This window comes from Aythya ferina (assembly GCF_964211825.1).
Source record: "Aythya ferina genome assembly, chromosome: 10".
NCBI classification, from domain to species: domain Eukaryota; kingdom Metazoa; phylum Chordata; class Aves; order Anseriformes; family Anatidae; genus Aythya; species Aythya ferina.
The window spans coordinates 13,470,852-13,495,534 of NC_140306.1; the positions used below are offsets into that span (position 1 = coordinate 13,470,852).

At 47.5% G+C, this 24,683-nt stretch overlaps 1 protein-coding gene across 9 annotated transcripts in view; it reads right to left on the reverse strand.

Annotated features, from left to right (window-relative positions):
* Window positions 1-24,683, reverse strand: part of LOC311442383 (high mobility group protein HMG-I/HMG-Y-like) — a 69,232-nt gene that overhangs the window by 4,657 nt on the left and 39,892 nt on the right. For 2 of the 9 annotated variants that reach the window (XM_084531536.1, XM_084531537.1), the window contains exons 2-7: window positions 24,542-24,620; window positions 24,230-24,372; window positions 4,785-4,994; window positions 4,510-4,596; window positions 3,995-4,042; window positions 807-897 (exon numbers count right to left, since the gene is read on the reverse strand). In XM_084531536.1, coding sequence (XP_084387662.1) covers window positions 807-897; window positions 3,995-4,042; window positions 4,510-4,596; window positions 4,785-4,874 — 316 coding nt within the window. In that variant the 5' untranslated portion in view covers window positions 4,875-4,994; window positions 24,230-24,372; window positions 24,542-24,620. Of the gene's footprint in view, window positions 1-806; window positions 898-3,994; window positions 4,043-4,509; window positions 4,597-4,784; window positions 4,995-5,101; window positions 5,191-17,171; window positions 17,484-24,229; window positions 24,373-24,522; window positions 24,621-24,683 lie in introns of those variants that run through there. The other 7 variants (XM_084531533.1, XM_084531535.1, XM_084531540.1 and 4 more) reach the window with 5 other exon arrangements.

Sequence of the window (24,683 nt, forward strand, 5' to 3'; positions counted from 1 at the left end):
GGCTGCTGGCCCCCTTCCACCTCCCGCTCAAGGGAATCTTTGTAATGAATTGCTTCCTACAACACTCACTGAAGGTCGGGCTCGACTGCACACGAGTTTGGCTGGCATCTACCTCAGGAACAGCCCTACGTGGCACAGAACTTGCACTTTCCTGCATCTGCAGTGCTACCGGAGCTGTGGGTGGTGCATCTGCATGCTCTCGTGAGTGATAACTGCTATTTGTTATCTCATCTCAGAGAAGCTTAGATAGCTTTGCAGCCCTATATAGAAACCTGCCAGTGTCGTCATTCACTGCTAGGGCGCGAGCCACTAACAAGGAGCGCTGCCATCGGGTGCGACCACGGAGGAGAGGGCAAGGCTATCCCGGAGGCAGGCTGGAATCAGCACTAGCATATCCCAAATGTTAGGGGCTCTTCACAGTTTTAAGTAAGACCTACATGCAGAAAGTGAATATACACTATCGTAACACAGCCAGGCGGTTTCACTCATACTGTATGAGTTTCACTCAGACTGTAACAGCAACTATCACCTCCGATAAAAGACATCTTATAAAGATAAATATATAGACTCTTCTCCCACCCCTCTTTTCTGCCTCTGCTTCTGCTCGAGTAGCCACCACCAAATTAGATGGAAGCAATGTGCTACTGCTCCTTGTGTTTCTGGAAGCCTTCCAAACGCTCCTCTATTTGTAGGGTTTACCAGAAAGATTGCAGCCAGTGCTACAGCCTTGGGGGTACATGCATGGTTTGCTAGGAGCATGGTTCCACAGTTTAGCCCAGTGTAATTACAATTATCTAATTTCAAACCTTGTGTGGCAGGCGCTGAGTTCAAATTCAAGTCACTGCTTCCCTGAGGACTTCCTTCCTCAGACGTTCCTTCTCGGATCGCTAGCTGGGGCTATGAAGAGAAACACCAGAAACAAACAAAATCCCCCACATGGAATCAGTATCAGGAGACAAAATTGCAAATGCACAAAGTTGATTAAAAGCTTTTGGCTTGGCATCTATGTTATTTACATAAGACCGTGCAGTGCTGAAACTATGCTGACTTGCCACCACTTCTTGTGTCCAACTGCATTCAAGAGCATGTGCCAGTGCATGTAGTGCCTATGTGTATTCACAAGAGTCTCTGAATGGCTGTCAGAGTACATAATAAGCCCCCACATTTTCAGTCTTTTATGAGACATGAGTCCCACATCTTGAAAAACCTCCCCTTTATGCAGCTACAGAGATTTTTTTCATCCTTGAGCACACAGTTTCCTGTCCTGAAAAGCAAAACATTTTGTCCATTGAAAATTCAAATCCCAGGATCTGCTCCGTTTCTTCTGTTTCGTCTTTGCCCCCCAGAAACTCTTCAGATGTTGAACAAATTTTGAACTGAAGCATCACAATGCTTCATTAACCAAAGTGAGGATGAAATATTTTGAATCACTAAAACAAAAAAAGTCAGTGTGCAAAAAGTTTTAGCCTCGGTAAACTGGCAGTAACAAAGCAGAAAGATTTTTCTTACAAATGGCTACATATCTCTTTTGTTTATAACAAGAAACACCTAAGTTACAGCTCTGGCACACAACTTAATTAATTTAACCACAAACCCTCTATCCTATCCCTAGAATGGCAGCTACTGCAATCCGTAACGGCAGAGAATGGCCGGAAGAGTCTTTCCTGACCTCATTTGTACCCTGTCAGAGATGACAGATAGCTGTAAATGATTTCTAGAATGCTATAGATGTTTACAGGCTGGACAAATCCCTGAGCACGCTGATCTAATTAGACCTGCTTTGAGCAGTGGTTTGCACTAAAGGACCTCTGGTGGTCCCTTCCAACCTGAATTACTCTGTGGTTCTAAAAAAGGAAAGGAGCATAGGCACACACAGAACCAAGGAATCCTGGACACCTGACACAACTATTTGTATATCCTGAGAACCATCAGGATGCTCCAATCTGTTGGCTTGCTTCTGTGCATCAAAAAGGTCTCAAGGAAGAATAAACTGCCAACTGAACTTATAAGGAAATGTTTCACTTAGGCTATTATTATTGAAAAATAAGAATTTCCATGGAAAAAAAAAGATTTATTTTTTTTAATGAATCTTCTTTCAACAAAAGAAGGGAAGCTTGGTGAGGAAACCTACTCCAGCTAGCTTTATTTCAGGTATTAGCTTCTGACAACACACACGTGGGTCTTTGTGCCCTGAAAGATGCTGGGCAGCACGTGCATCACGCTGCCTGGCTGCTCCTGCTGCCTCCTCCACTGTAAACCCTACAATAACAGCGCTTCGCAGCCAAGGCTTCCCTACCACAGTTCAGACTGCATCACGGTAACAGCAGAAGCTGTGACTGAATTTATTCCTCCCCCAGAACTTCCTTGCCTGCTTTCCCTTACCAGGCTGACAGCTGAAAGGCACTGAGCACTCCTGAAGGTTAAACTTGCCTGTTTCAGATTGTACGAGGAATGCATAAATCAATACCAGAAACTCCATGAGAGTTGGAGTCCTTTGGCCTCTGCATTTGCATTCACCCACTGGAGTTCACAGCTACACATACAGGACACATCAGTTTGTACCTTTGTCCAAGACAAGGTGATAGCTGTAGGCTCCACCAGTTTAAGAAATAATTTATTTAAATTACTCTATCTTGCATCCCCTTGGAAATTTAGAGCCCTGTGTATTCACATGCCTTCTCCTGGTGACCAGGCACTTTCCACCAAGGCTCAATTCTGTATCACCTGAGGTCTTCCTCCTCTCCGAATTTCTGCCTCCCCTCAAGCACCTGACCAGGTCAAACCACATCTGCAGATGAATATCCCTCATACTAGTCTCAAAGTCAGCAATATCCAGACTGTTTCCAAGCTACTTACCAAACCCTGACTTCCACTGGTCCCCAGGGACAACTAACACCAGTCTTTGTCTGCTAGTCTGCATGCAACCACCTGGATGCCAGTCCCTGACCTTGCTTTTACATGGTGAGTACACTGCCTGAAGTTGCTCTGCTCTCCCCAGTCCCTCTTCTGAGATTCAGTTCTGCAGAGGGTTTACAAGTTTCCCTCCATTTCCATCCAAGAAACATTTGTCTGTCAAGGTCATTATCATGTCAGAAAAGTCTTTTCATCTCTCTCACATGCTGGTACTCCCTCCCTAGTGAAGATTTCCTTCCAAGCCTCCTCTGTAGCCCTCACAGACTGCACTATCCCTCTGTTTCTGCTGATCCAGCTCTTTCCATCCCAAGTGTTCCTGCAGCACTGCAGCTGTATGGCAAACCTTTGTATTCCTGCAGCAAGTGCACAGCTTAGGATTGGTCTAGAATTCTTTGTGTCAACAAATACACACTAAATAACAGTTTGTGGTTTGTCTGTTTTGTTTTTTTGTTAGTTTGTTTTGGTTGTTTGCTTGTTTTTAATCACCCCTAATAATATATAACATGCCATTAATTACTTGCAGGAGTGAATATCCTTATTGATTTAAAACTTTTTCTGTCAAGTCCTGAAATATTCTATCTTCATCTTCTGACTACTGATTCTTACTAATCCTTTGTTTGCTGCATGTAAGAGCCTCCTGCTGGCAGGATTCAAAGTTTTGTCATTCATCAATTTTTTATTTATTTATTTATTTTTGGCTAAACTCTAAGTTTCTTCTTTTGAGGCAAACTGACATGCTAAGCAATCACTCCAGTTCGTCAGGATTCTTGGGAAGACAATCTCTCTGCTTGAGAATGGATGGGAACTCTGGTCTGACCTCCCAGCCTGGGAAGGACTGTAGAAGACTAATATGTCTTAAGTATAGCAGCTCTCCTGGGCTCCCAGGATGTTTCAAGAACTGAATCTTGGGAATGAGGTACTGGGAGGGCAGTCAGAGCTTCCCTAATGTGTTGGATTCCTGGGCCAGCTAGGCTGAACGTCATTGCCAACAGAGAGCCTGAGAACAAATGCAAGAGAAGCCTTCCTCCCAGCCTGGGCTCTGTGGATGGAGAATAAGAAAAGGACTGAATGCTGTACTCACCCACTTACGGGGCCTCCCTCTTGGCCTTTTTCCAGCGGGAGGTTCTACCTATATTGAAAGCAATACAAAAAAAGTATTTTCAATTCTCCTATCTGCTGCGTACTGTGACTAAATACACTGAACCTGCCCAAAGTGACCTCTGCATAAAGGTTTTGTGAGCCAAACAGCAGAAGGTGACTAAAGCTGGGGATGGAAGACAGTTGAGGAGGAAACACCTGCCAGACTGTGCTGGTTGTGATTATGTTGCAATGGCAAAGGAGAAACTCCAGAAGGAAGCTGCTGAACAGGCAACGACAGCACAGGAAGGCCAGAAAGTGAATTAGGACTAAGACCATGATAACTGTGACAACTAAACAACAGTGGCAACTAAAACTGAACTGAATGAGGGGCAAATTTCATTGCCTATCCTTAATCTAAGAGAGCCCTCCCTGCTTGTCCCTCTAGTAATGCTTGTAGAAGGGACAGCCAGCTTCTCTCTTCCCCCTCATAAAAGCATATAAGCCATTTACTCTCACCATTTGTCCAATTACAGTGCTCACTTTCTTGCTTCCTTTTGGCCTTCCTCGTGGTTTCTTCACCAGCAATTGTCCCCCAGCTTCCTCCTGAAAAAGAGAAAATTTAGCAGGATGATCCCCAGAATAATTTACTAGGTTGTCTCTGCTTTTCCAGATGCTGAAACAAACTAGAAGATAGGCAGCACTACCACAGCATGCCTTCCCTTCCCTTGCTCTTTACTGCCTGCTAGTATCACAGCAACCTCAGGCAGACCCTTTGGATGATGCACACTTACCCGTGGCTGCTTCTTTGGTCTTCCTCTCTTTCTCTTCAGGCCCTCAGTCAGTGGAGATGAACTAGGGTTCACTGGCCTCTCGTTGCTCATGTTGGTTCTTCCCAGTTTCCAGATGATAATTCAACACGTTATTTTACCATGGGATGGAAAAGAAAATTTGTCTCCTCTTTCTTTCCCAATCTTGTTACAGATTCTCTTCCACCTGCAAGTCTAGAATGATGAGAAAGAATCAGGTATGACAGCTTGCTATTGTTTTTATCAGCTGGGAGAGCCTGGGACCCAGCAGACATCCAGAAGCATAATTATGTTTTATAAACCTTAATGGACCATTCTTTTTCACAGCCCATTCCTCAGCTTTCTGAGGTTCTTAGCTGAAGGAGCTGATTGCTCCAGGTGCGTAAGCATGTTGATATCTGCATCCACCTTTCTCTTGTTAGCCAGCTTTATCCAAGCTGACAAGATGATGTCTTCAGCTCCCTGAACTCCCCTCTTTAGAGGCTTCCCTTGTCTGAGGAGGGAGGAGGTGGGAGACAAAATGGTGGTAGCGAGTTATAAACACCACAGTCAAGGGTAAAGCTTCAGTTAGAGCTCCTATATTATCGGATACCAAAGCTAATCCTGAGAACCAAATCCACAGCAAAGAGAGCCTTATACCAGGAGAGTATGTACAAGTGAATTTGGCCCTGGAGCTGTTCCTCTAGAGTTTGTTCCCCATCACCAATTGAACAGGCACCGTCTGGACCACAGGAGTGACGGCCTGACCCTATTTGAGCATACAGCCTCTGGTCCTGCACAAGACTCACTATTTCCTATAGGGTGGAAGAAGTCACCCAGACATGGATTTTGCTTGGTCCTGAGCACTGGTTTGTCTAACACAAGTTCCGTGTGAGCAGGATCACCAGTCCCCATGCCCTATTTAGTGCCTGCTGTGGTTGGAACAAGCCCTGATCTGACTTGTTTGCTCTAAGAAATAACCAAGATCATGAGCTGTTGAGGGTACATAGGAAACCAATGGCTTTCCTTGCTTCTGCTTGAGGTTGCAAGTTCCTCTGGTGTTGCTGCCAGAGAAGGTGGCAGTCTGACTGTAAGGCTTTACAGCTTCACATCCCAGAGCAGGAACAGGAGGGAAGAGATCTTGACCAAAAGCTCAGCTGGCACTTTACAGGATGTGGAGTCATTTGTCTTCCTTGCATTTGAAGTAAACCCCAGCCAGTGATTTGTGTACAGCTCCCATTTTGCTGATCTGCTTGGAAAATGCATGTACAACCTCCACCAGACCTTAGGCTTCCCTTTCTTCTTGCACAGAAGGAGGAAGGGCTCAAGAAGGTGTGAGGCACTGAGGGAACTGAGCCTGGCTAGACAGGGCTTGGCAGAGCTGCCTGAATTCTCTTTTGTCTGTAATTTTTACCACAAAACAAATATCTGAGAACAGTGTGGTTGGGAAAGCAACATCATTGTCTGCTTAGGAAAGCAGGGATATGAACATGAACAACGCATTTCTACCTTCTGTGTGAAGCACGTGTCTTCTCCTCTCATCTAGAGGTTGCAAGTCTAATCTGACTTGCCTGTAGAAGCTCTTCTACTCCCACCTGAGGACCATTTTTGCAGCTGTTTCTTCCACCTGGTTCATTTCTCCTTCCTCACTTTAGCAACATCCTGAGGTGGTAAGGGCATCAAGGTAAGTATGGGCACAGCAACCCCATTTAGAAGAGTGGCTATTTCCAAATTAATGGTGGAGGGCAGGAGCTGCCTTCAGTTCCAGTTGACACACAAGCTAGTGAACCCCTGGAAGTCCTTTTGGGTATGCTGCTGGGACCCAGCTCGTAAAGGCTGCTGCACTCAGCTTTTCTATCAAAACCTCTTATCAGAGAGTGATGGAAAGACCTTAGCTCAGTTCTGAGTTCAGGCTGCATCTGGAGGGTAGACAGTTAGGAAAAAAAACATTTCTTTGTACTTGCAAGCCATGCACAGTTGCCATCAAGTCTCTCAGACGAACATGAAACACTTCTGCAGTCTCTTTCAGAGAGGAGCTGTGCTTTTAGAAACCGCTGCTGGAGCTTTGTAGTTTGATCAGATGTTCATGTTACAAAGGTACAACAAACATTCTGCCCTCTGGTCCTACTGTTTTCTGCTTTGCCAGCTTGTGCCAGTCACACCTAGGCCTCAAATGGCCTCATGCTGGTGCTGGCACCTGGGACGGAGTCCCAGCAGTACAGTGACCCCAGACTGCCCGAGGAGCTGAGGACTCTCGGTACCTCCTCCCAAGGGCAGCTCAGAGGTGGCCCTGGCTGAGGTAGAGCCCAGGGTGCTGTGTGGGTGGTTTGATGCCTCCTGAGCCCATCTTCCCCTGCTGTCTGCAGAAAGGGAGCAGACACTGCCATAAGAACAGACAAGCGTGGAAGTGCCGTCCTCACCAGTGCACTGAGAGGGGATTAGGCTGCTCTGACACGGCTTCTACCTCTGGATCACAGTCATTTGAAAGCAGGCTCAGTGCCTCTTTGAATTCAGGTTGTAATGCTAGTGCATGGAAAAGTTATGCAGGAAACAAACACGTCCTTGAGAAATATCAGATGTGCATTTTGGCCCCCCTTTATCCAGGTATTGCCAAAGCACGAGGGGCAGGATGAATGATGGGGTATGGCAGGTATCGTCAAAGATAACACACGGAGTTGCATCTGGATGATTTAACGGCGCTGTGCTGATAGGACACTTAAGTGTTTTGGTTATTTATTTTTCTGTACTGTCTGCTTGGTCGCTTCACACTGCAGAATCTGGAAACATCACTGGCAGAGGCAGCAAAAAACCTGCCAGCCTTTGTGCTATGTTTTAACAAAACATATGCGGTCATGACAGACACCAAAGCCATTGCTCTTAGTGACACAGCCTCTCTCAAGAGTTTGCTCTAACTGAAGCCTGCATTAAATCAAAGTTTTACGTGACAATAATCAAGTGGGAGCAACCACTGTGTGCAGAATTATTTGTTCCCCAGGTGCAAAGAAAGTCAGTTCTTGCATGATGATCATTTTCTAAACCATGCTAGACTGATGAACTCTGCAATGCCTTTCCTATACTGGCAAGCCTTCCACAGACTGGACACAAACATATAGAGGCTGCTGGGAAATACCAGTGTCTTTGCATAGGTCTCCCTTCTGTCACCCACCAGGTACACACTTCTTGGAGCCTGGTGCAGAAGGAGAAAAACGCAAGCAAAACGATCCTAGTATCAGTCCTTTTAGCTTTGGTATGCTTTACATGTAGACATGCTTTCTCAATGTAGAGGAACGTACAAAGGAAAAGCACACACTGCGGTTCTACTTCAAACTTTTCAGTGATAGCTTTACATATATAGATAGATAGATAGATAGATGTGTAAACACATCAATATTGACTCCCACTGACCAAACACCAAGCATGTTTCTAGGGTCACTGTGCTCACTACTAGAGTGCAGCCAGCAAGGCTGAAATCCATCCTATATACCATCCATAAGGGATGATGTATAAATCCAAAAAAAGAAACTCTAAAAAAAAATAATCTAAAAAAAAGCCATCCAAGTGTCCGTGTGCCTTAGGTTTTCTTCATGTCAGCTGTGTATGCAGCTTTGAAAATGATGCAGATATGTGAAAACATGATGTTGGCAGTATTCAGACCCGTAAGCTGTGGAGCCCTCTCCTGAAACGAAGCACCTCATGGCCCAGAAGCATTCCCCGGCACCTGGCAGAGGACCAGTGATACTGATTGCCTAATGCTTTGCACCCAACTTACGTGTTAAGTTGTAGGAATCCAGTTTTTCTACCATACACACGTTCTCAGGAGAGAAAAACTCCTCCTGATGGCAATGCAGTTGTAGACTAACAGAGTACTGAGTAATGTACCTGAGGGTCTTTTCCCTTTCTAATTACTACAGAGGGAGCCATTTCACTGCCATTTGCCGAGGCGATCGGCTCCGGGGCAGACGCGTTCTGCAGCGGAGCGGGGGATCGGGCCAGGCAGGGCTAATTGTCCGGCATCGAGCCTACTAGAGGGAGCCGCCAGGACCCGGCAGCCCTCGTGAGGGAGGCTGACGAGGCGAAGGCGGAGCCAGCAGCGTCAGCGGCGGGCTATTTAAATCGGGACCCACCGCCATTTCACTGCCATTTGCCGAGGCGATCGGCTCCGGGGCAGACGCGTTCTGCAGCGGAGCGGGGGATCGGGCCAGGCAGGGCTAATTTTGTCCGGCATCGAGCCTACTAGAGGGAGCCGCCAGGACCCGGCAGCCCTCGTGAGGGAGGCTGACGAGGCGAAGGCGGAGCCAGCAGCGCCCCCTCCCCAGCCCTTCAAAAGCAGCCCCTAGGGAGCGCGAGCGACCAGGAGCGCGGCGAACAGGGCGGGCAAACAGGGCGGGCAAACAGGGCGGGCAAACAGGGCGGGCAAACAGGGCGGGCAAACAGGGCGGGCAAACAGGGCGGGCAAACAGGGCGGGCAAACAGGGCGGGCAAACAGGGCGGGCAAACAGGGCGGGCAAACAGGGCGGGCAAACAGGGCGGGCAAACAGGGCGGGCAAACAGGGCGGGCAAACAGGGCGGGCAAACAGGGCGGGCAAACAGGGCGTGGCGCGTCAGAGGGAGTGGCGCGGCAGTTAGCGCGGCAGTTCGCGCAGGAAGGGCGCGCAGGAAGGGCAGAGCGCTCCCCCTACACACAAACAACACCTCGTTAACAACAGCCGTAACTAGGCGATAATGGTGGCCACCAGGCACGGCGCGCTCTCCAGAAAGTCGGTGCACACGCAGACCGACTACCCGTTAAAAAATGCCGCAGTTCAGGTCACCGGATGCAAGGAGTGTCTGAGCCTCTTGCTGCCATCGGCGGGAGGCAGAGAAACTGCGTGCGTGAGGTGCGAGCAGGTGGATGACCTGGTCCGCATGGTGGCGGAGCTCAAGGAGGAGGTGGAGAGGTTGAGGGCCATCAGGGAGTGTGAGCGGGAGATAGACTTCTGGAGTAACTCCCTGCAGGGCCTCAAGGGGAGGTGCCGAGGTGAGACTCCCCAAATGGGGGCGGACCCCCTGCCCTGTCCCCGTCGGGCAGAGGGAGGGGATCTGGGAGCTGAGGAGGAATGGAAACAGGTCCCTGCTCGACATCGCAGGCGATGCTCTCCCCTTCTGGCCCCACCTTCCCAGGTGCCCTTACACAACAGGTTTGAGGCCCTAGAGATTGAGAGGCCGGTGTGTGAGGAAGAGGTAGCAAATGTTCCCAGGAGGATGCCTGGAGCGAGGAGGTCGACTCCGCGCCTCAGGACTGCCTCCACCAAAAAAGACAGGAGGGTTATTGTTGTTGGTGACTCGATTCTTAGGGGAACAGAGGGCCCTATTTGTCGGCCGGACCCTACCCGTAGGGAAGTCTGCTGTCTCCCTGGGGCCAGGGTCAGGGACGTTGCCAGGAAGCTTCCTAACCTGGTACGCCCCTCTGACTATTACCCCCTTTTGATAGTCCAGGCGGGCAGTGATAACATCGAAGAGAGAAGCCTCAAGGCTATCAAAAGGGACTTTAGGGGGCTGGGTCGGTTAGTGGATGGAGCGGGAGTGCAGGTGGTGTTTTCGTCCATCCCTATGGTGGCAGGGAGGAGTTCAGAGAGGACACGGAAAGCCCACCTGTTAAACACGTGGCTCCGGGGCTGGTGCCAACGCAGAAATCTTGGGTTTTTTGATCATGGGGCACTTTACTCAGCACCTGGCCTGATGGCCGCAGACGGGTCCCTATCTTTTAGGGGAAAAAGGATCCTGGGCCAGGAACTGGCAGGGCTCATTGAGAGGGCTTTAAACTAGGTAGGAAGGGGGATGGGGCTGAGGCTAGGATTGTTGGGGCTGTGCCAGGGGGAACAATGGCAAGGCCGGAGGATAAGGCAATGGCCCAGCTGAAGTGCATCTACACCAATGCACGCAGCATGGGTAACAAACAGGAGGAGCTGGAAGCCATCGTGCGGCAGGCAGGCTACGACTTGGTTGCCATCACGGAGACGTGGTGGGACCAGTCTCATGACTGGAGTGCTGCAATGCCTGGCTATAAGCTCTATAGAAGGGACAGGCAGCATAGAAGGGGTGGTGGTGTGGCTCTCTATATTAGAGAGTCTTTCGAGGCTGTAGAACTCGAGGTTGGGAATGACAAGGTCGAGTCCCTTTGGGTTAGGATCGGCAGGGACAACAAGGCTAGTGTCCTGGTCGGGGTCTGCTATAGACCGCCGAACCAGGATGAGGAGACGGATGAGGAATTCTACAGGCAGCTGACAGAGGTTGCAAAATCATCAGCTCTTGTACTCGTGGGGGACTTCAACTTCCCTGACATATCCTGGAAGCACAACACAGCCCTGAGAAAGCAGTCTAGGAGGTTTCTGGAGAGCGTGGAAGATAGCTTCCTGGCACAGCTGGTTAGTGAGCCTACCAGGGGAGGTGCCCCGCTAGACCTTCTCTTCACAAACAGAGAAGGACTGGTGGAGGACGTGATCGTCGGGAGCTGTCTAGGGCAGAGTGACCACGCAATGGTGGAGTTCACTATTCTTGGCGAGGTCAGGAAGGGGACCAGTAAAACCGCTGTATTGGACTTTCGGAGGGCTGACTTTGAGCTGCTCAGGACATTGGTTGGTGGAGTCCCTTGGGAGGCGGTTCTGAAGGGCAGAGGGGTCCAGGAAGGCTGGGCGCTCTTCAAGAGGGAAGTCTTAATGGCGCAGGAACGGTCTGTTCCCACGTGCCCAAAGACGAGCTGGCGGGGAAGAAGACCGGCCTGGCTCAACAGAGAATTGTGGCTTGATCTTAGGAGGAAAAAGAGGGTTTATAAGCTTTGGAAAAGTGGGCAGGCCACTAAGGAGGACTTTAAAGAAGTAGCGAGGCTGTGCAGGGACAAAATTAGGAAGGCCAAAGCTCATCTGGAGCTCAATCTGGCTACTGCCGTTAAAGATAACAAAAAACGTTTCTATAAATACATCAACACAAGAAGGAGGACTAAGGAGAATCTCCATCCTTTACTGGATGCGGGGGGAAACTTAGTTACAAGAGATGAGGAAAAGGCGGAGGTGCTCAATGCCTTCTTTGCCTCAGTCTTTAGCGGCAATACCGGATGTTCTCTGGATACCCAGTACCCTGAGCTGGTGGAAGGGGATGGGGAGCAGGATGTGGCCCTCATTATCCATGAAGAACTGGTTGGTGACCTACTACGGCACTTAGATGTGCACAAGTCGATGGGGCCAGATGGGATCCACCCAAGGGTACTGAGGGAACTGGCAGAGGAGCTGGCCAAGCCACTGTCCATCATTTATCAACAGTCCTGGCTATCGGGGGAGGTCCCAATCGACTGGCGGCTAGCAAACGTGACGCCCATCTATAAGAAGGGCCGGAGGGCAGACCCGGGAAACTACAGGCCTGTCAGTTTGACCTCAGTGCCAGGAAAGCTCATGGAGCAGATCCTCCTGAGAGTCATCATGCAGCACTTGCAGGGGAAGCAGGCGATCAGGCCCAGTCAGCATGGCTTTATGAAAGGCAGGTCATGCCTGACGAACCTGATCTCCTTCTATGACAGAGTGACGCGCTGGGTGGATGAGGGAAAGGCTGTGGATGTGGTCTACCTTGACTTCAGCAAGGCTTTTGACACCGTCTCCCACAGCATTCTCCTCAAGAAACTGGCTGCTCTTGGCTTGGACTGGCGCACGCTTCGTTGGGTTAGAAACTGGCTGGATAGCCGGGCCCAAAGAGTCGTGGTGAATGGAGCCAAGTCCAGTTGGAGGCCAGTCACTAGTGGCGTCCCCCAGGGCTCGGTGCTGGGGCCGGTCCTCTTTAATATCTTCATCGATGATCTGGACGAGGGCATCGAGTGCACCCTCAGTAAGTTCGCAGATGACACCAAGTTAGGTGCGTGTGTCGATCTGCTTGAGGGTAGGAAAGCTCTGCAGGAGGATCTGGATAGGCTGGACCGATGGGCTGAGGTCAACTGCATGAAGTTTAACAAGGCCAAGTGCCGGGTCCTGCACCTGGGGCGCAATAACCCCAAGCAGAGCTACAGGCTGGGAGATGAGTGGTTGGAAAGCTGCCAGGCAGAGAAGGACCTGGGAGTGATGGTGGACAGTCGGCTGAATATGAGCCAGCAGTGTGCTCAGGTGGCCAAGAAGGCCAACGGCATCCTGGCTTGTATTAGGAACAGCGTGACCAGCAGGGCTAGGGAGGTGATCGTCCCCCTGTACTCAGCTCTGGTGAGGCCGCACCTCGAGTACTGTGTTCAGTTTTGGGCCCCTCGCTACAAGAAGGACATCGAGGTGCTTGAGCGGGTGCAGAGAAGGGCGACGAAGCTGGTGAGGGGCCTGGAGAACAAGTCCTACGAGGAGCGGCTGAGGGAGCTGGGCTTGTTCAGCCTGGAGAAGAGGAGGCTCAGGGGTGACCTTATTGCTCCTTACAGATACCTTAAAGGAGGCTGTAGAGAGGTGGGGGTTGGCCTGTTCTCCCACGTGCCTGGTGACAGGACGAGGGGGAATGGGCTTAAGTTGAGCCAGGGGAGTTTTAGGTTAGATGTTAGAAAGAACTTCTTTACAGAAAGGGTTGTGAGGCATTGGAACAGGCTGCCCAGGGAAGTGGTGGAGTCACCATCCCTGGAAGTCTTCAAAAGACGCTTAGATGTACAGCTTAGGGATATGGTTTAGTGGAGGGCTGTTAGCGTTAGGTTGGAGGTTGGACTCGATGACCTTGAGGTCTCTTCCAACCTAGAAAATTCTGTGATTCTGTGATTCTGTGATTCTGTGAGCTGGCCTGCTGACTTCGACAGGAAAATTAAATGGCAGATCCCCTTCCCCTTGATTCCTTGGGGATGATAAACTGTTGGCTATGTCCTTGGGAGAAATGCCATATGACACGGGGATGCTTGGGGGTTTTAGTGCGATGCCTCAAGCTGTGAGCATGATTCACAGCAAATGCTGCCAGCGAATGAGCGTCTAGCTGCAGTGCCCACATACAAAATACAAAGCTTAAAGCCTTTTTCAAAGCATAATGAGAGTGTGATTATGAGACCCTTCATTGTAGACTTAACACTGCTGCAGTCTCTAAAATAATAGGAAAAACCATCCACAAAGCACGGCTCCCACTTAGTGGCACAGCGCTATTGTTCTGCTGTCACATGTGACAAAGCGAAGCCAGTGTTACTTCACTGACAGCAGTGTGGCCACTCTTTGGTCCCTCTGGTGCAGGAGGGAGGGAAGAATTTGGCCTGAGCCCCGCATCAGGCAGAGGAGGATAACAGGCTGTTAGCAAAGACATCTAAAGAAGGGGACTAAGAAGGCAGGGCGGAGAGAAACCTTTCATTCCAATAACCGTAGCAGTAACGATCTGTGCTCGCATTATGAGAAATTACTTTCACCTTCCGAGAAATCAAATGCTCACGTCTTTTCAGATCTCGCAGCAGATCAAGAAATACCACAGCTTGTCATGTTTCTCCATGGACTTTTCTACCAGGCAGGCAGGACAGCCAAGTGCTGCAGCATCTCCCTGGGGAAAGGGCAGTGGCAATAACGCACTGGCAAGCAAGTCTTATCTGGCAGATTTTTCTGTGGAAATGAGGAACTTCTGGACTACTAAATCAAGCTTGTGGCAACAGCAGGTAACTGTCATAGTCGCACAAATCACATCTAAAAGACAAATAACCTCTGTAGGTTATTTCCCTAACTGTTTTGGGTGGCTGGTCTAAGCCTTCTTTGGTCTTATGCTTTAAAGCCCCCTATTTTCCATTTTAATGGCCAATTTGTGTCATTTATTCTTGCATCAACAGTCCTTCAGCAGCAGTATTTCTCTCTCCTCCATTTTTAAGCCCACTCAACCAGATGTATTTTCACAGATGAACCAGATCTCCTCCATCTTGAGAGGCTGAACAAGTAAAATCTTCCAGTTTCTCTGCATGTGATTGTTTCTCCTGATAATTTTGGTTGTCATTTTCATCTTTTCCAACCTGAGCTCAACACTTCTGAATATGAAAAGATTCTTACTCAAAAACATTTCCACTGAGGACAGCCTGACTAACTTAACCACTCACCTATCTGAGAAGCATGGGCAGGACAGTTCAGTGGAAGGGAAAAAAAAATCAGCTCCTGTGTAATGTTATTAGCATGAATTTCCAGACTGATTCGACCAGCAAGCCATTCCACCACCTCCTCCAGCATATCTTGACTGCTAAAATATCCAGCTCAGAAGACAGAAAGTATTTAAGCTTACAGAGGACAACAAATACAGGAACCATACAGGCTTCCATCCTTCACATCAGTGCTAGAGACCAGCTCAAGGCATGAACGGGAACTTCTGCATTTCTGTCTAAAGTTACATTTCCGACTTCATTACAGATTTCTCTTTGCAGCCCTAATGAAAGTGCCTTCATGTGTTTCAGTTCCGCACCCACAAAATGGTGCGCAGTTCCCTGCCTGCTAGATATGCTGGCAGTGAGGATGAAGGGAAAAACCTGAGTAACGCAGGAAGAGGCCACCCGGTGCCTGTTCTTCTGGGACAGCCACCAAGCAAGGCAGGTGCTTCCAGCTGGAATAAGAGCTTATGGGCTTAAGACCTATGTACTATGAGACAATATCAGAAGCTTTTTTTCATATTAGAGGCACACATAGCCACATGAGAAGAGGGTTGTTGATAACCAAGTTTCAGGCAATGATGCAGACATGGACAGTCTCTGTTCCCCATTTCTCAGATCCGAAGTATCCATCCTCAGCACAGTGTCAGCACATTGCAAGAGGGTATTCATAAAGAACCTATGCTTGCTGCAGTGCCTGCCTTCTGTGTCCAGATACTTGAGCCAGATACTACCCTGAGAGGCACCTTGACTGCCCTAATCCATACCACAACAAATCACAGAAATACCACCAAGCTCTGTCGTAGGTAGCCTAAAAAGTCTCATTTCTTCCTCTGAAAAGTGGGGCCTGTGGAGTGAGTCAGGCCACATGTGACACCCTAGCTGCACTGTGGGCCCGTCCGCTCAGTAAGCGCAGGGCAAGCCTTGCCCTGAGGGCTGCCGCACGGCTTCGTAGTGGAGGGCCTGGCATCAGCCCTGCCTCAGGGCCATCAGCCTCAAAGCCGTGGCAAGAAGCCACGGGCATGCCAGGCAGAGCAAGGAGGCAGTTAAACCAGCCCAGAGAGGGCACAGAAAGCACAGCTGGATACCAAGAGCAGACAAGAACAAGTGGCCTGGAGCCTGGTCCTGCCTCTGATCCTGAGCGAGTCTTCCCGTACTTCCAGCATGATTCCATAATCTTACAGACAGAAAATGTGAAGTACTAGCGCTTGCCCTCAGCCTGAGGTGGAAGGACTGAGGACCTTCCCATTTGTAGAACAACACCAAGAACCTCCAGCAGGAGAGAGCAGGGCACGGCACTATCAACTCGCTGATGTGCCGTTCAGGAGCACAAGGGAGAGGCTGTCACAACTGAAGAAATACAGCCCAGGATTAGCCACATCCTGCTGAGCACCAAAACAGACCTCCACCCTCTTTCCCCAGGAAGCTGAAGGCTCGTGGGACTGATTCGACCCCAAGCTGCAGTTCCCTGCCCTGGGACCCTGGCACAGAGCAGCACCTGAGCATGAGCTGGGGCTCTGCAGAGGTGCTGCACGCTGCTCTCACACAGTCCCAAATCAGGCAGGTAGGGGATACAGGACCCAGCTTGCTGTCTCCATCGAAGGAAACATGTACCAAAATCAAGACCCCAAGTCTTGAGGCCAGGCCTAAAGCCTTAAATGCACCTCCAGCACTTCTCCCAAAGCTATCAAGCTACAGTGACACTTAATGCCTCCGTGCTGATTGTAGATCCCCTAACACTACACACGAGGAACACGTAAAGATGCTGCCTTAGAGAATTTGTCCAAAGCCCCAAATGTTCACTAAAGCATTCTCCTGTCTCTTAAAGTTTCTGTCCAGACCCTAGCACCAAAAAATAATAATAATAATAAAAGCTCCCAAGACATGCAGGGTCAAAACAGTGGAGAAAAACAGCAGTATTTACAGGGAAGTAGGAAGGTAAGGAGAAAAGCGTGGTTCCTGAAATAAAAATCAAATCACAGTCATGTCTTATTTGAGATAGCATCAAGCCTCACTACTCTGCAGAATTACTATCATGTTCAGTTTGGCTACTGACAGCCAAAAAACACTGTCCACATGCACAAAACCAGGAAATAGCCCTCTGCGTTTCCTGGCAAGGAGAGGCGTTTCGGCAACCCAAAACAGGGATACACGAGGCAAGCAAGTGTCGTGCCTTAACCTACTTTCAAACAAGGTCTCAATTAGCAAGATTATTAATCCCCGTGGCTGAACAAACCCCAGTGTCTTGCAGAGGAGCTCTGCATACACGTTTGAAACACAGGCTTGCTGATGCGGTAGGAAAGGAACGCGATTACCTGGTGAGAAGTTGGGCAGCGCCACTTGACCCGGCCCCAGCAGACCTAGCAATGAAGACAGGAGAGAAAGACAGAGGTATCCAGCAGTGACACCCCTTCTGCACGGGAGAGAAGCAGCTAACCGAAGCCTCTGCACACATTCATTTCAGGAGCCGTACACCGAGCCGAACGCTATTTATTGCACTCCCAGTTAGTGATATGGAAAGCAGTGTGAGCACTGCCAGCGCTCTCCTTCTGATGGCAGTCCTGAGCACTGACAGCAAGTGAAACCCAGCGCACTTCAGCCTGCCTGGAATCTCACACTGAACTGGCAAGAACAAAAAAAAAAAAGTCCCAAACCAGACCACTTACAACAGGCAGGCTGTACCACTGCCCCGCTTACTAAAAATAAAACCGGTTTCCGAATGATCTGAATAAAGGGGACAGATCATTTCACAGTTTTCCCTACTTACAGAGGCTAGCAAGAATCATGCTTGGCTCTGTTTTGTGAAAACAATTGCACGAACAAAACCCACAGAAACAGGTAGCCTCAGGAAGGCTTGTGATGACAAAGTGGTTATTAATGTGAGTGCAAAGTATGCTTGGGGCATTTACTATAAGCCACAAATAAAAATGGAAGCTGACTTCAGCTGAGATTAAGCACATTTAGAAAGGAGATGCTGCATGGCTCTGTATTCGGTATTCTAGACTAATTACACGAACAACCATTAGAGCTGGCAGAAGTCCCCAAAACTATTTAGCAGAGGAGAACACAGACTTTTCATATGACTGACTCAATATTTTTCAGATGCACATATCGGGGTTTTCAGCATATTGTTATTAGCAAAAACAAAGAATTAAAATATCTCAGTCTCTACCTGTATAAAACCCATTAGAGCATCTTAGAGACAGAAGTCTGAGATTCTTTGTGTCAAAGAGTAAATTGCTTATACTGATATACTGACAGTAAAATTAAATAAACTGAAGTGTTTTGTTTTTGTTTGTTTGTTTGTTTTTTTCTTCTCAGAGCCACCCATATATTAAAAATAAAATAAAATGACTTGAGTTCCTAAGTAACTTCTGAAAACATAAGGCACCTATATCACTTAACTGTAGTCTGGAAAATATCAGTCTCAACCTTACGGACATGGGAATGCTCATGTCCTGGTTAACAACAGACACAGAGGCCATGGAAATGTGTCCAGTTCTTGGGGCTGCCCCATGCTTCCTACATGACCTCAGCAAAGTCACCTTCTTTTTGCACTCAATTTTCCACGCAATGCAGGGATAATACACAAACCAGGTAGCATTTTGCTTAATTAGACAACATTTTTGGGGGGGGAAGAGATGCAGTTACACAGGTCTTAGGAAAAGTAGCTCAAGACTTCAGTCATAGCTCCTAGCCACTCATAAAACCAAGTCAACACAGATGTTAAGAAAAGCCTTTGACCACCCCCTTACAACAATGCTAAATCCAAAAATCAAACTAGTATACATATTCATGTACCTGAAAATTATTATTTATTTTATACACTTAAATCTACCCAAAATCTTACTGCATACACATTGTATTGTTATTGAAACATACATTTTATTTTTAAATTTTGGTATTATTTATTTAATATATATATATCACTAGAGACAAAGTTGAATGCCTACTGCATGAACGTAGTGCAACCACAAGGACGAGGCCAGAACCTGAATTGTTATCTGCTGTATGAAACGAAGAAATCTTTATGTGGCAAGGAAATATAGAACTTGATCCTACGGCACTAAACCAGAGACAGTTGACCATCCACTTTTAACAGTGCTAAAGAATGTTATTAATATTGTAGCGATTAAATTTCTAGTTAGAAAGTGTCAGATGACTAAATTGGCACATGCAGTTCTACTTCGTCCTTATTGAGCATATATTGGATGATAGCATCTTTAATTTCATATCCACACTTCATAATTTCATTAGCACTTAAGGCCAAGAGAAACAATTAGATCATTCTGTATATAAATGACTGTCATTTCATCATTACCTTGGCCTGAGTCCAAAACTTTTGTATTTGACTGAAGCATCTCTCCCAGAAAATTATGTCTTCTTGATTTAAAGACAGCATGGGATGGAGAATGTGCCACTACTCTTGGACATGTGTTCCAGTGGTTAATCCCCTTTAAAAAGGATGCCTAATTTACAATTCGATTCCTGTGCTTTCAGATTGCAGGTGCTGGTTCTTATCATACTTTTCTCAGATAAGCACCCAGCCTACCTATTCCCTACCTCCCCTACTCAGCGATACTCCTACACTGTTATCAAGTCCACTCACTATTCTTCCTCCCCCCAAAAAAATTAAATTGAGTGAGCTTCTCAAGTGTCACGTTGTAAAGCTTTCTTTTTCTCTCTTTTTTTTTTTTTCTTTTCCCTAAAATCATTTTTGTGTCCCTTACCTCAACTTCGAATATTAATACCTTTTGAGAAGGAGGACACCAAAGCAGAATGCCCTCCTTTGGTAGCTGTCTTGACCCCCATTAAACCAGAGGTAAAATTAATTCCCCTTTACCACTTTTGTGGTTTAACGGCCAACGATCATACAAGCCCTTTAAGCAACATAAAGCATGATTTTTTCTGCAGCACTCCCACCCACTTCACAGGCTGTCCCTTCCACCCAGTTAACATTGTTGTTTCTTTCTACCCTTGTTGGCCAGTTCTTTATTACACTGTGCAACCCTTTTTCAGAAGGCAGAATTATCTGTTTTGACCTGGACTTTTTAGTGGCAATCCTTATCCCACCATTTAACGGCTTTACAAGCAATTAACTGCTGTGTTCACCACTGCCATATGATATGATAGTAGTCGTATATTTTAGGGGCAGGGGAATTAAGATCAGTATTTTAGATATCAGTAGCTAAGTTAGAAGTTGCCAGCAAAACAGTTTTACCACGTGCTGATTCCATCCAGCTAGGTACGTGAGGATCCCATCAAAGCTTCCCCTGGGCAGACTGGCAGATCAGGTCCCTGTTCCCTCTACCCCTGCGTTCAGATCCCAGGGTATCTTCCCCTGGGCAGCCTCAGTGCCAGGAGGTAAGCTCTGAAACACAAAACTGGCGCTCCCTATTTTCAGCATACATCAAACAAGCAGAGAGCTGTGCTAAAACAGAGACCTGGATCCTGGTCGCCAGACGCAGCACAGAACTGCGGGGACGTTGTCCACCCTGCTTCACCTGGAACTCCTTGTAGGAGCTGCTACAGAGCAGTGCAGCTTCTGGCCGAGGGCTGAGGCATGGTCACAACAGCACCTTCTGAGGAAATTACTCTTGCAGAGGCCCCATAAAGGAGGAACAAATGTGAACTGAACCAATCAGCAGAAAAACAGCAGCCACCAAACCTAGAGGACAAGAATCCTTCAAATTCCCTCTCCACAGAGGTAAAATGAAACGAAACAAAATTAGCAAGGTTTCTACTCTTGAGTGACTTGCTGAGATATGCACGTCCTGAGATGGATTTGTGCATTTGCAGTGACATTTGCCCTACACAAGGGCTAGCTTGTGTCTGTGAGATAGCTCCCAGTTTCCTCTAGGAACCATCCAGATTTCACCACAATGCAGTGCAAGTCTCTGCCTGCCTTCCTATTCCTTATCTTCACTCTTCCAGAAACCGGGCTGGTCACCATGGTATAGTACGATATACATAGACTAACACCAGCTGTAGATTCATTTGTGTATAATCCTTTTCTGTTAGACAGGTGTATATAAAGAGTTTCATTCACTGCTATCCTGATCTTGTCAGAACCTCTCATGTGCACAAACCTGTATCTTATAAACATAATGAAAACTAGTTTCATAGTAATTGTTCTATATATGCTTATTATTCAGGTTGTATTAATGAATATTTTAAATGGAGATTAGGCTGAGCTGTGATTTCCACAAGATAATAAATAGATTTGCTATGCCCTATTTTATCATTGTAATGGAAGTGTGCCTCATAATGCTATATTTCATAATTCTTTTATATTATGTTCAACAGCAATTCCAACTCTCTGGATGATGCAGGGTTGCAAAACCTGACTTTGAGAAAATTGTGGACTTGCTGGAAAGCCTCCAAAAACCAGAGGCCTAGAAATGAGAGGTGAGAATGAGAAGTGAAGAGAGAACAGCTTTGCCGCAGGCAAGAAAGGTACAGGTGGAATTAGAAAGAGCTCCCACCTTGCTCTGTACAGCCACGTGAAGACATTGTGAAGGATGGCCTGGAGATGGCCTCAAAGGGCCTCTGTAAAAATCAACCTTCTACCAGTAGATCACAGAATCATAGAATTGCTGACTATGAATGAAGACCGGACCACAATGAGAAAGTAAAGGCTCTATAATTCTAATTTTTGACTAAAGGGAACCAAGAGCATCACCAGAGGGCTCCACAGCAAGCTGTCTGTATCAGAGGACCACCCCCTGGCTAAGAGGTAGAGTAGAGGAGCAGACTGGCAGGCATAGCAAGCAGAGTCCCAAATACTGGGGGGCAGGCGTACATATGGAGAGAGATGCATGTTTGTGTGGGAGACAGCTCAGGCCCAAGATTCCCTTGGTGCCCAACCCAAAGAGCAACAGAGAATGTTTGAAAGAAACAAGGAAAGTATCTTCATGAATGGATACCTATGGCTACCCAAAGGTGCTTTGCTGGCAATGGGATTTTACTGGTTTTCCAGTTTAAAAGGTTGGATTCCTCTAAGAGAGATGGGGTGTAATTTGGACAAATGCATCTGCTCCATGACTGAATAAGGGCCAGCCAGAAGATTGCAACATTCATCTCAGGAGGACTTCTGGAGTGATTGTGTCCTTCTGCCAAGGTTTCCATAGAAAATTATCAGAAAGTTCTCTTGCATGTCCCAGCAAGAGAAGCAGATTTACGTCCCAGACTATGTCAAGCACATTCACACCAAAGGAGAACAGCAGTGTGCACCATGCTCCCTTCCCTGATTTTGCAGCGTGTATACTGCTTCAAGACATTTACTGGAGTCCTTCTAGGTCTTAAGTGACTGAAAGAAGCTAAAGCTCACATACACTACTGAACGTCACCCACTTTCTTATGATCAGGCTGAAGTGTTCATGAAGTCAGGATCCTTAGGAAAGCTGTCTGCAAAGAACCAAGGAGCATACTGATGGATTGGCTGCTGAGCCAGTGCCAGGCGCACAGCACAGGGACAGCCTGCAGGCTATGCCCCTGGCAAGGTCCTTGCTGTTGTTTTTTCCTATTCAATGTTACAACAAACAACTGAGCTTCAGAAGGAAGCATTCCCTTCCTCAGAACAGAACCAAAGCAAATTTGCTAGCCACGGGTGTAATATGTAAAGACCTAGAGCTAAAAGGCATCGAGAAGCAATCACTAAAGTGTGAGACCCACTGAGTAAAGCCAAATGACCAGATTAGGAGGATGCCAGGGCAGGGGACTAAGGCTTTAGTCTCAGCATTACAACTGCTGGGTGCAGAATGCATTCTGTACTTGAAGGATGATTGCGGTGAGGCCCCATTGTCATAATGGGTGCAAGACAGCACAGCCCTAAGTCCCTGAACAGATGGAGAAAGCAACTTGTGTTGTCCATGGCTGAGACACAGCTTGCAGCAGATTGTTTAGAAAGAATTGCAGGGCACTGTGTATTTTCCATGTTTGTCCTGTTTTTACCCTTCATTTCACTCTCCCTCAAGGAAAGGCATGCTAACACGTATGACAGAAGGACACATTTTGTCTTACCGATGTCAAAAAGCTACCGAGAGAGAGAAGGGGAGGAAAAAGACAGCAAAATGGAAGTGCCTGAAGGGTTGCTCCTGTTCCTTTACTAGGAACAACCCGTGTCCTGGGGAGAAATCGGGGATGCTGTTAACCTCAGAGATGCTCTTTACACCTTCCGAGAAGGGCAGGTGAAATTCTCCGTGTTACCACACAGTGGCACTCTCCCCATACATTTCCCAGAGGTAAACTGCATTTCCCCCCACCCCATTATCAACGTATCCGTGAGTGTAAATGCCACTGAGCAGACGGGTTTCAGAAAGCAGTGGTAACAGAAACACATGCGGCTCGGAATCAGCGGAGATGGTCAAACACCTGCATCGACAAAACAAATATTAGCTGATTACAAGCTGTTAGAAACCAAATACTAGGAAAATTGGATTTTAAAATTGCTGGTAAATCTGCTCGTAAGATTTGATTTTATTTTAAATATATTTTTTCTCTCCTCCCACCCTCTTCTCTACACACCCTTCCCTTGCATTTCAATTGTCTGGCTTCACCATTTCGAGATCTCAGGCACTTCATGCCACTTCTGTCTTCCGCAACTGTGGCAGCACCACAATAAATGCTGGCAAATCATTTATTCGCCCTGCCTTCCCCTGAGGAAGAGCCCCAGAGACTCCCAAGGAAAACACACACCCATCAAATCAATCACCACTACTAGTCACACGCGGATTTATTCAAGGTGAGAATGGTGAGTTGGATAGGACTGTGGCAGAAAACTGCACTGGGCAAGGCAGAGTGAGGGAGAAGCAGGGATGAGCTGGAAAAGTGCCCTTCACCCCAGCTTTCCTGATTGGCATTGTTTTTTTCTTCTTAATTGGTCCAGGGACAAACACAGGCTTTGATCTTTATGACCTAACCACTGCACGCTCTGCACAGAGACAAGGTGTCAAGGCTGATATTTGTATTGATGCACACAAATGAGATGAATCCAACATGATGTGAAAAATCTTGTTCTGCCCTCCTGCTTGATCTCAGGATGGGGCCACGTGCTACGGCAGGTGGGAGCCTGCCTGCTCATTATGAAAGCTGTCTACCTAACACTCTCCCCCAACTCTAAGTCATACATTGTATTTTTGGGTGGCTGGAGATAGCAACTCAGGTGTATTTGTCCTCCAGTAAGGTTGACAACAGCTGAATACCTGTAGCCCAAGCAATGCCCTGATGTTAGTCTTGAGCCCTGTCCTTTCCTGCTTCCACCCTCACTCCCCCATTTACCCAGTCCTTATGAAAGGCCTTGTGCTCTGCTGACAGCAATGCCAAAGGTGAGTCTGTAAGTGACAGTGAATTGCAGCAGTAAGGCATGCAGTACCTTCAAGGTGCAGAGGGAAGAGGGGTCTCCAGAAAGGGTCCTATCAATTTCCAGCTATTTCTGATCAGTCTCCACCTTTGCAGCTGCCAGTTCAGATGAGCTAGGCTAGCTGCCAGCTACCCAAGCAGAAGAATTCCAGATGCCTACGGAGATCAAAAAGATTAACATGTGTGTACGCTATAAACACCAGTGACAGCAATTCAGCTGGGTGAGGGAGCTCCCTCCAGAGCCAAACCTCTGTTTGGAGGCTGGGCTGGAATAGTGACTCCAACAATTATCACATAGGATTTTACCTCGGGTGACTTTGCCTACCCTTTTCAGGAAAGAAGCTTGGGTAGGAGCGCAACATTCCTTAGGAGAGGCAATTCCATTCCATACAAGAAGAATCACTCTAGAACATATGAGGGAAGCACATTCATGTTAGCTCAGGCTGTAGTTTTCTTTGGAAAATTTT